This window comes from Herpailurus yagouaroundi, unplaced genomic scaffold (assembly GCF_014898765.1).
Source record: "Herpailurus yagouaroundi ecotype Mexico unplaced genomic scaffold, PumYag 186, whole genome shotgun sequence".
NCBI lineage: Eukaryota > Metazoa > Chordata > Mammalia > Carnivora > Felidae > Herpailurus > Herpailurus yagouaroundi.
The window spans coordinates 32,760,194-32,775,751 of NW_024412417.1; the positions used below are offsets into that span (position 1 = coordinate 32,760,194).

General features: G+C 43.4%; 1 protein-coding gene across 1 annotated transcript in view; it reads left to right on the plus strand.

Moving 5' to 3' along the window:
- FER1L6 (fer-1 like family member 6) overlaps positions 1–15,558 on the plus strand; it is a 121,777-nt gene that overhangs the window by 31,828 nt on the left and 74,391 nt on the right. Inside the window, exons 13-17 of the mRNA XM_040494368.1 lie at positions 189–309; positions 3,010–3,110; positions 7,346–7,436; positions 10,152–10,271; positions 11,981–12,133. Of these exons, the coding sequence (XP_040350302.1) occupies positions 189–309; positions 3,010–3,110; positions 7,346–7,436; positions 10,152–10,271; positions 11,981–12,133 (586 nt within the window). The remainder of the gene's footprint in view (positions 1–188; positions 310–3,009; positions 3,111–7,345; positions 7,437–10,151; positions 10,272–11,980; positions 12,134–15,558) is intronic.

Below are 15,558 nucleotides of genomic sequence, written 5' to 3' on the forward strand. Positions count from 1 at the left end.
TTGTAGCCATATATCTGTTCATTGTTTATTGTTCATGGGTCCCCAATTAGAACACAGTGAATAATTTGATTGTTTTGTCACCACCCTTCCCCACCCCACAAAGACCATACAGAACATGAACATGTGGCTGGAATTGCCTGAAAAATACCAATTGCCAACTAACTTCAAGACCTAACCTGTTTTCACAGGAATTACAACTATTTGCCTTTTGACGCCAAGAAGCCCTGTGTCTACTTTATCAGTTCTTGGGGAGACCAGACGTTTAGGCTGCATTGGTCCAACATGCTGGAGAAAATGGCGGACCTGCTGGTAGGTGATTCTCACAGGTGATGGATTTGAACATTGGTCAGCTGGAGGCAAAAGGGACCTTTTCATTCACACAGTAGAGGGTCTTGACCTTAATTTAAATGCAAATAAATTGTGGCTGCTACATGAGGGCACATAGTTTCTACCTTCTGGACCTAAGGGAATGAGAATATGTTTTGACTTTAAGTAAAACTGTCCGGACTAGAATCTCTGTTCTGCTTCTTAACATTATAGGACCTAAGGATAGACTGTTTTCCTAATCAGGATATTAGGGCAGGAGATAGACAACTTTCTCACAGAACTGATGGAGCCTGGCTTCAACTGATAGAAAATCCTACACCCTTCCCATGGCAGAGAATTGCCTATACGGTGAAGTCCTGCCACTTCTCCAGTCCTGCCTCTCACGTACTTTCTCCCTTGTTCCAAGCGCACTGGACTTTTTGTTTCTCGAAGAAACCAAATTCCTTTATGCCTCATAGCCACCTCCATGATGTTCTGTCTGCCTGAGCTACTTTTCCCTCCACGCTTTGCCTATGTAACCCCTTAACCTCCACAGCACAGTTTCAACTACTTCCTCAGAGAGGCCTTCTGACTTCTCCCCCTTACTCTCTCCTGTAATACCCTGTGCTGTACCTTCAGGGCTCTCCGGATTTTACAATTGATTGGTGTGTTTATTTGGTCAATAACCATTTCCTACTGTTCTGTGGCATCTGGCATAGTACCCGGCACCTGAAAGGGGCCAATAGTTATTTGAGGGATTGAAGGGAAGTATTTATAACAGGGCCAACATACAACGGCTGCCAGATTGTTCCACCCAACCCCAGGGAGGAAGGCACCCCTGGGAACTCTGCTTCTCTGGGCTCTCGAGCCTGCCCTTTGTGTTTTCTTTGTGCCTGCTCTCGTATTTCTCTTCTCACACCACACAGCTCATTGGGGCGCCCTCTACTTTCTGTCCTGCCATGCCTCACCAGGTGACCCTCTCATTCCATGAAAGCCTATGCTAAGGAAAGAACAAATTTCTCTCTCTCTTTTGCTTTACAATTCTGTCTCTAGTTGTGTGAAACACAGCATTGCCTCTGGTCTTGGGGATTCCAGGCATCGTGGAGATAAGAGTCTGAGGGCGATTTGGTGTCACATTATGTGGAGGCCACAGACTTGCTTTGGAAGGCTGGTTTTGCTTCTCCTTCAGGCAAAATATCTTAGACAGTGTATTTATAGAATTAATCCAAGCAATGCAGCAGCGCTGGCCTGGAGGAGGGGTCCCTCTGGTTCTACAGGGTCTATCCCACTCCAGTGGGTAAACGCAGTTACCCGGCGCGGAGGGGCGTGGTTTGCTGTAGGCTGGTCCCGCCTCCACTGTGGGCCCAGGGAACCAATCCTCGAGGCCCCACCTCGGTGGTGGTGGGGAGAAAAATGGCGTCCCCCCAGTCTCTTCTCCACCACCCAGTGTCCCAAAGCACTCCTTTGGAGCCATCCTCATTGTGTCACGGTCGCAGACGAGACTCCTGTGTCCCGGCGCTCGACAAACCAAAGCAGAATGCCTCCCTAGAGGCCATAGCCGCCTTTACCATTCATTTCCAGTTCCTTTCTCAGTGCCACATCCCTGCCATGCTTGGTGTATCATGCCTAACATGACTGAATGTTTGTTTACTAAGCACTAGGCACTGTCTGAAGAAGTCCACACCTCTCTACGGTGGTGCTATAGGTGGGCGCTCTTATCACCTGACTTTGCAGAAAAATGGGCATGCGGGGGTTAGTTCAGTCATAAGGATAGAGTCTGGATTTGAACAGAGGTTGCTGACCCTACACCTATATATATATATATTTTTTCTTTTTTTACTCCAGGCTCTGAGCGGTCAGCACAGAGCCCGACGCGGGGCTCGAACTCACGGAGTGTGAGATCGTGACCTGAGCCGAAGTCGGCCGCTTAACCGACTGAGCCACCCAGGCGCCCCCTTACACCTATATTTTTAACCACTCCACAATTTGCCTGTTCTTATAGTGAGGGGGAGAGAGGGAAACATATGTCCCCAGACATCAGACTTTGATGTGTAATACAATTTTTATAGATTCTGGCAAAGCAGTGATAACATGCCTTTTGAGTGCCGTATCCCTCCATTGAGTGCCACTGAATGGAATACTAGAACTTAGGCCTAAAAAGAAAAGTATGATTATTAAATACGCAAGCATAAAGCCATTGTCATATGCAACCTGTCCTCTTCTCCTATACCACCTCACCCGCTGCCCCAAACTCCTATAATCAGAAGAATTGATCCCCTTTAAATCAGGATTATTCAGTATTACTATATTCCCATATAATCAATTGACTTGAACGTTGCTTTTCAAGTTTTTTATGTCGTATCTAATTTGATCTCCTTTGTTAGGTATTTCCTGACATGAGTTTCCCCCCACAGTAGATGCCAAATAAAGGATTCCCTGTTAGGAAATGATCTGGAATAGGAATGATGAGTTTGAGCAAGGCAGGAGAAGACTTGTATTTGGACTGATTCCAATGAAGAAAAGGAAGTTTCAAAGTTAGAATGCAGCAGCATTTCCCAGTTTAGACCCGAGAAAATGAGGGAAATCTTCCTTCATTTCTAAAACACAAAATCAGCAAAATATGTCTGAGCTACTTCAGTCAGGGTCTCCACTACAGTGTCTCCTTCTGCCCCTCAGCCCTCTACCCCTATGGTTTGTTTCCAGGAAGAAAGTATAGAAGAAGTGAGAGAATTGATCAAGATTTCAGAGAAAGCATCAGAAGATAAAATGAAGATGGTGCTCAGTGACTTCATCAGTCAAAGCAGGTACTGGGAGAACAGCTGGCATGTGGGTTGCTGAGCTTATATGGAATCAGCTTTTAATTACCTTAGCAAATAGTTGATTTCACATGCATTCAGATAGGCATTTGATAGTGTTCTATCCATCTTTGTTTCGTTCACTAATTTAGCCGGCACTTGTGGGCTCACGGTTGCTTCCTGACACTTAACTAAAGCATGAAACAAAGGAAAAAAAAAAAAAAAAGAAGAAGAAGAGGGATAAAAGAAAGACTCACTGCAGAGACTTTCTAATGAAGCAAGAAAAATGCTAGTAATGTTATGCCAAGCATGTGTCTACATCTGGTAGATACTCAGCAACTATTTGACAATGCGATTGGATAATAAATCAAATACTGTTTAGTAGAATTTTTTCAGATAACATAGCAAACACCAATTAAGGACTCTGATTCCAGGTGGCAATCAATAATAATAAAAGATTTGGGGCACCTGGGTGGTGCAGTCGGTTAAGCGTCCGACTTCAGCCAGGTCACGATCTCGCGGTCCGTGAGTTCGAGCCCCGCGTCGGGCTCTGGGCTGATGGCTCAGAGCCTGGAGCCTGTTTCCGATTCTGTGTCTCCCTCTCTCTCTGCCCCTCCCCCGTTCATGCTCTGTCTCTCTCTGTCCCAAAAATAAATAAAAAACATTGAAAAAAAAATTAAAAAAAAAAAATAAAAGATTTAAAAATAGAGTGTATTAGTTACCTATTATGGAGTAACAACTCCCAAATTTAGTGACTAAACAGTGTGTATGATCTCTGTTTCTGTGGGTCAGGAGTCCAGCTGTGGCTTAGCCACAGTTTAGAGCCTCTCAGAGACGCCAATCAAGGCATGGGCTGGGGCTGCAGTTACTGAAGGCGCGGTGGGCGGGCTTCACCGCCAAGCCCACTCACATGGTTTTTTGCGAATTCGGTTCTTCACGGGCTGGTGGACTGAGGACTTCAGTTCCCTGACTGCTTGTTGGCAGTCAGCCTCAGTTCCTCACCACGTGGGCTACTCCAGGCTCCTTCTCACGACATGGCGGCTGACTTCATCAGAATGAACAAACAAGAAGAGTCAGAGCATGCCAGCAAGATGGAAGTCATGGTCTTTTATAACCTAATCTTGGAAGTGACCCCCATCACTCTTGACATACTCTACTATGAGCAAGTCACTAGGTCCAGTGCACGTTCACAGGGAGGGAATTACACAACGGCAAGAAAAGCAGGAGAAGGTCACTGGGGGGGGGGGGGGGGCATTGTAGGGGCTTGTCTACTACAGAAGGAAACAACCTGGATTAACTCTTGAAATGAATTAGGTGAAGAGTTGGGCAAAAATGAGAATTTATCATAATGACGGGTGCCTGGGTGGCTCAGTCAGTTGAGCATCGCTTGATTTTGGCTCAGGTCATGATCTCAGTGTGGGGAGATTGAGCCCTGTGTTGGGCCCCATGCTAGGCATGGAGCCTGCTTAAGATTCTCTCTCTCTCTCTCTCTCTCTCTCTCTCTCTCTCTCTTTCTCTCCCTCTCTCTCCCCCTCCTCCCTTGCTCATGCTGTCTCTAAATAAAAAAATGAAAGAAAGAAAAGAAAAGAAAAAAAGATTTAGTCGTAATGGAAACAATGTGAAGGGGTGGAGATTCATTTGATGGAAGGCAAAATCTAATAGATGGGGGTAGCTAAGTAGCTAAATTCTGGTGTTTTGCTTTATAAGTTCTGTCTTTGCTAATCTCTCAGTTACCCATCATTTTTGCTTTATAAAAGGAAAGCAAACAAATAAATATATAGATTTCTTTCTATCTTTATTTCTTTCTCATTTCTCATTATAGAAGCAATATCTATCAGTGTTGCTCCTGCTGTGAGCTAAGTGTGACCTGCAATTCTCTTTGAGCATCTTTAAAAAGCTTCATGATCTCATATTTCTAGAAACTGTGTGTGGGCAAATTATAGCTCAATAATTTTCTATATTAGGGGGCTACTTGGGGTGATGATCATTCCCCTTTCCCTACAAGTTTACAAGCAGCTGAAAACATATTTATGAGGGTCAGACAGAGATCAAAATGTTAGTTTTGTATTTGGTAAACTTGGATTTGAGAAAGCGGCTTGGACCTGAGGTCAAGGTGGGCTTCCTGTTTTCCTCCCCGCTGCGACCCCTTCATGGTGAGGCAGCTGGACTTCTGGGGCTTCTCCCCAGGAAGGGACAGGTCACTTGCCACAAGAAGGTGAGGAGGCCGTCCACAGGTCACAGCAGGCTGGGTATGAAAGATGAAGAATGAACACAAACAGGTGCTGTGGTCATTTACTCCAATTTGATTGAGGGAATCAATGATTTTTCCCCCTGTGAGAAAGGGAGAGAGAGATCAGAAGTCAGAAGTGTCCACCATGTCTCATTAAGCTGGTCCGTTCGGGAGTGGAATGGAGTTTCTTGGGTGTCTCAGAAGGTAGACGTGTGGCAACAAGATGCCTTCTTCAAAATACAATTCTTTATATTCTTTTTAAAAATTAAGAGAAAATGGGGCGCCTGGGTGGCTCAGTCAGTTAAGCATCCGACTTCGGCTCACGTCATGATGTGGTTCGTGGGCTCGGGCCCCCTGTCGCGTTCTGTGCTAACATCTCAGAGCCAGGAGCCTGCTTCGGATTCTGTGTCTGCCTCTCTCTCTGCCCCTCCCCTGCTTGCACTCTCTCTCTCTCTCTCTCTCTCTCTCTCTCTCTCTCAAAAATAAACATTAAAATTTTTTTTGTTTTAATTAAAAAATAAATAAATAAAAATTAAGAGAAAATGTCACTTGACTAGTATGTCCAAAGAGAATTGCTAGTGAGGTTTCCGACGGCGACGCAGGACCGGGGAGTGGGGTGTTTTCCCCTTTTGTTTCCTTTGTCGTTGATTTTTTTCTTCACAGTATTACATGCTCATCTTACCAAAAGAAAAAAAAAAGGTAGGAATGTATGAAGAAAAAGTGTTCTCAATTCTCTCTCCAATCCCATTTTGCAGAGAAAAGTTGATTTGTCCTCCTGGATTTTTTTTCCTGTGCATTTGCAGACCCACACATTCATGAAAACACTCTATTTTTCCACAAATGTCACACATTTTGTTCAGCAGGTTGCTTTTTCACTCCACAAACTAGCACTGGAATCTTTCTACAGTTGTATGTGATGGTCTTCAGTAGTTAATTGTGTGATATGTGTCATTTACTTAACTGGTCTCTGATATATTAGTTGCTTCTTATGTTGCTACTATAAATGATGCTACAATAAGCATTACTGTGTAAACATATTCTTGCCAAATGTTTCAGTTGTTTTTGAAGGACAGAATTCTAACCTAATTTTTGGATCAAATTATATAGACGTTTAATTTTTGGCAAGTGCTGTCAAATCGTCTCTTAAACAATTGGTGGAGGAGAGTGACGATTTCCCCACCAACCTTAACTATTATCCAATAGGTGAAAATGGTATTGATTTTAATTTGCATTTAACTTTTCACTAATGAGGGCAGTATCTTATTTCCCCATGTTTTAAAGCCACTTATATTTCTTCTTCAATTACATGCATAACCTCTACCATTTTCTTATTGACCACATTTTTAACATCATCCCTCCAAGTGTTACTACTCGTCATTGGTAGAGTTTTTAACATGGGAGGACGTACTGCAGTATGGAGTCTAAAATATTTTTTACATACAACTTTTCAGGAAACTCTTGGTGTGTGTTAAATGTGTAAGATGATGGAAAACTGCATTATTTTATGTTTGGTGTTATGACCTTGGATAGCAATCACAATAGATATGTATAGGAAACGAAGTAGGAAAACAAACCTCTATTCCCCAAAATTAATGTGGGGTCTGGGGATCATTTCCAATCCTCACTTTGTCTCTTAGAAAAGTTAGTGCACCATTGCTTAATTCTTTGTTGTTGTTTTTTTTTAATGTTTATTTGATTTGGAGCTAGAAAGAGAGCGAGTAGGGGAGGGGCAGAGAGAGAGGGAGAGATCTGAAGCACTGACAGCAGAGAGCCAGGCCTGATGCGGGGCTCACACTCACCAACAGTGAGATCATGACCTGAGCCAAAGTCCCACACTTAACTGACTGAGCCACCCAGGTGCCCCCACCACTGCTTAATTCTAAATGAGAAATCTTGGTTCCGTGGCTCCATCAACTTTCCCATTGTATTGCAGGAAGTGTATGTGCAAATCTCTGGAAGTACATAAATGGATTTTCACTAAGTAGGTTTCCAAATTGTTATTCTTCTCTTATAGTGCCTTTATCTCTGAAGCAGAAAAGAAGCCCAAGATGTTGAACCAAACCACTTTAGATAAGAAACGACTTACGCTCTGTTGGCAGGAGCTGGTATGTGAAAATCTATTTATACTTTGAACAGAATTAAAACGTGTGCTTTAAAAATAAACCTCACGGATGAGGCATAGGTCATAGACCAGATGAGGATAGTGTTCTAAAGGTTCTACATCTGCGTGATGTAGAAGCATGAGTGAGAAGGGAATATATGGGTAAGTTGGAAAGGAATGAGCATTTATTGAATGTTTATAAAATGATCTAGAAGCCCACCAGTCCTATATCCTATTCTGACGGATTTCCTCTTTGACCATTTTCTCGACATTTATATTTTGTCAAAGGCATAGACTTCTTTGCCTCACAAATGGAGAGACCAAAAAATAACTGTTGTTCCCCTGCTCAGTTTTCTTCCATTAAAAATTGTGAAGAGGTGTAAGCTTTCTTGACATCAGGGCAGGAGCTGATACCTCTCTGTGGCCTGGAGAACCCGCACAGCTCTGCATGCCTCACAGATCCTCAGTCCCTGTCGAATGAGTGATGGTTGAGAAATGCCAGACCAGGTTAGACCCTGGCTTATCTCACCTCGAAAATTCAGCTCCAACAGTGGCACCAAGGGACATTTTGTAGGAGGCCGTGATAATTCTGCAAAGAAAAACGACTCGGTGTTTGACTGGTCAGGGGCATTTTGAAGATGCAAGTGGGGCTCAGCGAGATTAAAGGATTTTTTTTTAAAGGTCACAGTTAATTAATCATCGTCTAGACACTAAGACCCAAGTGTCGAAACTGGTTCACCTTTCTTTCCAGGATAATAAACAAGGGTTTATGTACTCCGCCTCTGTACTCCAAGGGAGGCCAGATTTTCACTGTATAGATCTTCCTCCTACCCCATTTCTTCTTTAGCTCCTCCGGCTGCCTTTCCCTGTCTCTGCAACATCCATGCACTACATATTGCCCACAGAGCTCTGTATTGAGAAATACAGGGTTTTCTCGACATCCAACAGTCCTTGACCCACACGAGTCCACGCATTCAATATCTTGTAGTGGCCCAGCAGTCCCTCCTCATCTCTGGACCTGTATTTCCACCCTCCCAGTGGACACATCACTGCTTGTCTCACAGCGCCTCCAACTCAACCCATCCTATTAAACCCATCGGCTTCCAATCTGACTTTGTTCCACGTCCTCTGTTAGCACGACCAGCTGCATTTGTTGCTCCAACCAGAAGCCTAGACTCAACTTTAAATCTTTACTCCTAACCCTCCATAGTCGATCTGACCACAGGCCCTGTTGCTTCCTCCCCTTAAAGACTCTGGAACTTGTTCCACTTCTTCATCCTCAGCGTTGCTGCCTGAACTGAGTTCCTTAGCACCCACTAGGCCCAGACCGTGGCTTCCTCCAACCCAGACCACAACCAGAATGGTCTTCCTAAAACACAAACCTGATTAGATTGCCATTGCTTCAAAAATCACTGGCATTTGTCAGTCCTACATACCTTCTATCTGTAATTGGTTCCTCTGTCTGGACTTTCCTTTCTCTTCTTATCACCTGATGAATTCCATTCCTTTTTAAAGACCCAGTGTAAATGTCATGGCATCTATAAAACCGAGCTCTGCCTTTCCCTGGTCCCCTGATGTTTTGCACATGTATTGCTTTTAGCTCACCAAACTGTCACGTCTCAGGGAAGGAAGCCTGTGCCTTCCCCTGTCCTAGGCCTTGGCTCCTAGGACAGTACCTGATACAAAGCAAGTATTTCGTCCTCCTGGCCAGCATGTACCTAAGGCTTCCTATGTGCCAGGCCCTGTGCTAGGTGCTGGGAACACAGCGCTGTAAGTACTTGGCACTCGCCCCTGAGGAATTGATTGATTGATTGACTTAGTCATTCTGCAAACATGTATTTAACACCTGCTATGTGTCAGGAACTCTGCCATACACTGAGAATAAGTAAGAACAAGGTAAGAACAAACCAGAGGAGGTCCCTGCCCTAGTGAAGTTTACATTTTAGGGGAGTAGACGGAAGATAGAAAGGTAAGCAACAACTAAACAAAATGATTACAGGTTATGGTTATGAAGGAAATTTTGTAAGGCCATGGTGATCAGGAAAATGTGGGGGACGGGACGCAGTGGTGACATTGAGGCTGAGGCTTGGGAAGGAACGAGCCGTGCAGAGTCCAGGAGGAACATCTGAACAAGAGGAAAACCCACGCACACTGGTCTTGAGGTCAGACTGAGCTTGATGTGTTCTGGGCCTTCTTGAGGACCAGTGTGCCTGGGGCCCAGTGTATGAAGCGATACAAGATGAAGCAAAGAGTAGGCAAGGCCCACTCACGCAGGGTCTCAGAAATCACTATAAATGTTTGGGATTTCCTCTGTACAAAAACACGGCTGAATGGATGTTCCAAACTCTCAGACGGCTGTGATGAGCAATGAGGATTAATTCAACAGGTAGGGCTTTGCCTGGCACAGGGTAAGAACTCAATACGTTTTAGTTACTGGATTTGGGTCCTGGCTAACAGAGCCATGGGACCTTGACAAACCTTTGACTTTTCCAGGCCCTGGCTTCTCATCTATGAAACAAAGGTGAGATGATATTCACTGCCTCCGTATGTCTATGACATTTCTATTAAATGGGCAGTGTGCACACTGGCAGACCCTGAAACAGCCCCATGAATGGCTTGGTGTGGGACTTAACAAGCACCTTCAGGATTCTCCAGCGACAGGACAGTACTTATGTCCAGATATCTAGAAAAACCCACATGGACTCCTGTCTTGTTTCAGGAAACAATGGCCAAGGAAGCCAAGGCAATCATTCAGCAGCAGAAGAAAAAATTATCTCTTGATGAAATGATCCATGAAGCCGAAATCTTTGTGGAAAAAATCCGCTTCCTTGTTGATGAGGTAATCAACTCTAAAGGCAAACTTCCTTTGGGAGATTAGAACAAATATATTCCTAGTGAAGTTTGAATGTTTGATAAGGATAAAAGGTGGAGAGCAATGCTTTCTTCCAAGCCCTGCAGAGCTGAGCAGTCACTATTAGTTTAGGCGTGAGAATGGAGATTTTTAAATTAAGCCAAACATGTACAGCTTTACTGATTTTTTAATGAAGCCTGAGTATTCAGCAGAAATAAAAAGCTTGTTCCTTAATGGAATCAAGAAAAGTCAAAATAAGTATGGGACCTTTGATTAGTTTTCAACTGTAAGTGGACTTAAACTCTATCCAGTAAAAGAACAGCTTCTCCTTTAAAGTTAGTTGTAAACAGTATCTTTTGTGACTTCTAGAATGTTCTAAAAACGTCCACATATTTGCTTCTGTCAGATGCTGGGTTTTTTATGGGAAGGTTTCAAGGAGAGGTACAGAACATTACTGCTTCTGCCAGTCTCACAAGTTGTATATCTTGTTGCAAATCCATCATTCCCTGGGGACATAATAAACAGTGAGACAGGAAGTCATTTTAACAGATTCAGGAATTTTAATAAGCACCCAGAAGGTTCAAACCAAGCATCAGGACTTCAGGTCTGTGACTGACCAACCCTCTGGCTAGGGAAACCTCCTCACTGATGTTTCTGTTTCCATATAAGGAGAGAAGGGATGCCTCTTGGAGAACAAATTATGCCAGAGGATTATGGGGTTAGAGAGGCAGAGCACCCACTTCGAGCCCAGGAAAATAAAAGCGTACTTTGTGACAATGTACCTCCCTTTTGATTGGGTAGCTATGGTGGCTCAGAAATATGCATTTCAAACACAACATAATGGGCCTCTTGGCAGGGAATTCTGTAATTCCTATCTTGATTACCTCGATTTTAAAGTAGAATTTAATGTGCAAGTTAGTCAAATTTCTCCTGAATAACAACCTAAAATAGAGCTAAAATACTTGACAACCATATTTTAGGTCTAAAGTCCCTTGTAGAATTGTTTTTCCTTCCTTAAGAGCAAATAGAGGGGTGCCTAGGTAGCTCAGTCAGTGAAGCATCCGACTTTGGCTCAGATCATGATCTCACGGTCCATGAGTTTGAGCCCCGCGTCAGGCTCTGTACTGACAGCTCAGAGCCTGGAGCCTGCTTCAGATTCTGTCTCCCTCTCTCTCTGTCCTTTCCCCACTCTCACTGTCTCTCTCTCTCTCTCTCTCAAAAGTAAATAAACATTAAAAAAAAAAAAAGAGCAAATAGAAAGACATTCATGGATTTTTGTTTTTGCTTTTTTTTTTTTTTGAATATTCTGGAAAGCTACCTGGCTCTTAGGGGGACCAATGTTTGAGGCTAAATCATTACATGATTACAAAAAAACAACAACAAAGGGGAAGATGTTTGTTCCATAGTTGGAGAAAAGTAGGTCACCAAAGATGCCAAATCATGGGTCCAACTTGCGTATCCTCAAAGCACAATAACCAAGTTGGACATACGGGGTTTGTATGTACTTAGAAGTCATGACATAAGGCTTTCTCAAAGAAGCTACACTTAACTTGCTTGACTGCATAGATGTTTAAGTGCCTTGATGGTTTAAGTCACAGAATGTATTTTTCAGACAGGGACTATTTCCGGGAGGAGAATTCCGGAAGGGTACTTGTTAAGCACCAACCCATCAAATCCATTCCCCTCTGTTGCCACAGCCACAGCACACCATCCCCGATGTCTTCATCTGGATGCTCAGCAACAACAAGAAGGTGGCATATGCCCGCATCGCCTCCAAAGACGTGCTCTATTCCCCTGTCGGTGAGCAGATGGGCAAACACTGTGGGAAGATCAAAACTCATTTCCTCAAAGTAAGTCTGCACTATTTTTGACTCAACGATAGGAAATCTCTGCTTTTCCTGAGTCTCTCAGCATTCTTCATGTGTGTCCATGTCCCTGACTTTTCCCCCAAACTTTCAAAGGTCTGAGGACAGACAGCTGAAACACCTTGTCTCCTCTTGATTCAAATTGTGATTTAGTAGACCGTCTTGAGGCTGAGTATTCCCCAGTTTTCCAATCACCATGTCAACAGACATAAAGTTTTTTGTTTTTTTTTTTTAATGTAGCAGATGTAGCTCAAGGTTGCTTTAATTTTTATTTCTTTGGTCACTAGGAAAACCAACCATTTTTCTATTAGTTTTCTCTCTACCTTTTCTCTTGTGTGATTTGTCCATGGCATCTCTTCACATGAGTTCATCTATGTTTAAAAAAAGAAAATTTTCAAGGAAAATGACAAGAGAAAAGGTTTGTATTTCACAGAACTGGCAGTTCAGGATTCCTGGTGGCTTCCAATTGTGAAATTTCATCTAGGTTCCCTGTACCCTTCATGAAGACCGGGTCACCTGATGCCTCCCCTGAGGCCTCACAAGTGGACAATCATAGGTAGAATCTCTGGGTGGATCCTACTGTTTCTTAGTCAAAATTGGAACCTTTCTTGGAGACCCTGGGTATTCTACCTATACTATAAATTTCTATCCCAGAAATAGACTTGAGAAAATATGGAGAAAGAGTGGTCCAGGGGCTTGACACACACCAGTGACTGACAAGAATGTATAATTTGACTGACTAACTCTTCCCGACTTAGAGTAGATTTTCCTGGAAATTGTAGTTCTGATTTCTTGCTACAACATAATTATCTTCCACTGCCTGAGGGGGAGGGTGAGAAGGCTTATTAACCATGCTGTACGAAGAACGGTGAAGAGATAACAGTGTTTAACTGAGAAGAGAAGATTTGATGTCTTGATAGAGATTTTTAGTGTTTGTAGGGCTACCACATGGATGATGAATTGAGTGTGTGTGCGCGCATGTGTGTGTGTGTTTCCAGAGGACATAACCAGGCCACATGATAGCTGTTACAGGGAAATGGTTTCCTATATGGAGATCCACATTTGGTCTTAGTCCCTTTGATATAAATATGGCAATGGGCAGCTAGACTGGGTAGCCTCTAAGTGCCATCCAAATGTTAGAGTCTCCCTTAGATGTGATTATCAAATGTTGCAGACAGAAGAGGCAGCAGGGGATAATGGCTTAATGCTTAGGCTCTGAAATGAGGTGAATCCGGGTTGGAATTTGTACTAGTTTATCAGGGCGGCTGTAACGAAGTACCACTAAGCGGCTTAAACAACAGAAACGTATTATCTCATAATTCTGAGGGTTGGAAATCTTAGATAAAGGTATTGGCGGAGCCATGCTCCCTCTGAAAACACTGTTCTAACTCCTGGCAGTTCTTGGCTCGTAGGAGCATAACTCCAGTCTCTACACTGTGCTCTCCCTGTGGGTGTCTCTCTTCATGCGATGTCCTTTTTGTAAGAATCACACTCCAGTTTAGGTTCGTGTTAACTGTATCTTCCATGACCCTATTTCCAAATAAGGTCTTATTCTAAGCTACTGGGTGTGAGGACTTCAACGTCTGAAGTTTAGGGGAATACAGTTTTTAACCCACTACAGAATTCTGGGGCTAATATTTACGAGCTGCATGACCTTGGGCAAGTTACTTAACATCTCTGTGTCTCCTATTCCTCATCCGTCAAATGGAGGTGATGCTGAGGGTTAAGTGGATCATTGCCCATGAAGAACACAGAGTGTGTATCATCCAGAGTAATCGCTCAATCAGTGTTGGTGTTCAAACAAATGGGCATCCAACATCTAGAGGATGTTTCTGGAATTGTATGCCCCTTCATATCTGGTGAAGTATTTGTGGCTCGTCATGTATGTTACGTTCTGTCATGTGGATAACATGACTTTTAAACCGATCCCTGTGAAACTGTAACCGAAAAAAAATGTTCACTCTAGTTATTTACCGCAAATGTAAGGGCTTCTCTTCAACTTTCTCCATCCAAGGGATTCTGGGGCCACGAGAAACATTTGTCCTAAAAAAAGCAAATTGTTTCAGAAAATGCTAGAAAATCAGTGTAAAGTTATTTCCTCCCAAATATTTTGATGTATGCCGGATTTATTTAAAATTAGAACAAAGAACAACTGTCAAATAAAACCAGAGGATGGACATAACTGAGAGTTCAGAACCTTCACCCTGTGGCCCTGGCTGACGTCTTTGTCTGTTATTTTCTTTCTGCCGTTGGGATTACTTTGGGGGATAGCTTTTTAAATGTCGTTGAATTCGCTTGCACTGACTTGATGAAACATCTTGATAAGATGATTCAGCAAAACTGTTTCCATTCCTGATTTGATTGTCACCGTTGCTATTCATTCCCTTTCTCCACCTCTCTTTATGCCCTTTTCTCTTCACCCAAATGGTAAATCTGAAGAAAGAAAGAGCAGCATCAGGGAGGCAAAGTGTTTACCCTCCTGCCACTCACTCTGGTTTCTTAGCTGAGAATTAAACGTGCAGGAAGACAGAGCATAGAATGCAAACATCCAAAATCTCTAGGCCAGAGTTTCCCCAGAGTTTATGCTGTGGAACAGCCCTCAGCTCCGTGAACTTCCATGTTCAAACCCATTTGGGGGGTTGCAGGTGCACCCTCTCGTGGGGTCTCACGGTGCCCATTAGCTGGTAGAAGTCTTCCAGAAGTTCTGCAGTCAGGAAACATCTTTATCTTTTACAGCCCACGCTTGCCAACCTTATTCATCTAGAATAGTTATTTACAAATGCTGGGAAACTACTTTTACTAGGGGTCCAGTTCAGAGAATGTTAATCTAGAGGAAACTAAAATGCGTTATCTTAAGTCACATGGCCAAATAAATAGTAAATAGTAATAGTAAATCATAGTTCCTGGTTCCATGATCTTTCTCTTTAAAAAAATTTTTTTTTAAATGTTTATTCATTTCTGAGAGAGAGAGAGACAGAGACAGAGCACGAGCAGCGGAGGGGCCGAGAGAGAGAGAGAGAGGGAAACACAGAATCTGAAGCAGGCTCCAGGCTCTGAACTGTCAGCACGGAGCCTGACACGGGGCTCGAACCCACCACAAGATCATGACCTGAGCGAAAGTCAGAGGCTTGACTGAGCCACCCAGGCGCCCTATCTTTCTTTTTTTCTAACTTAAATATATTCATAATGCTATAGTGGACAGGGTGGAGTCACTGGGACAAAATTTGCTAAGCTCAGCTCAATCCACCATCCAAAAGAGCAGAGCTCTCCCACTTCGGTCTCATCCGCACCTTACCCGTAGTGGCCATCGGGTGGAAAAGCACATCCGTGTCCAAAAGCAAACTCCCTGTGGGAGGAGCTGGGTGTGCTCAGAGTCCAACAAGAGGGTGACGTTCCACTTTCCTTTTCTC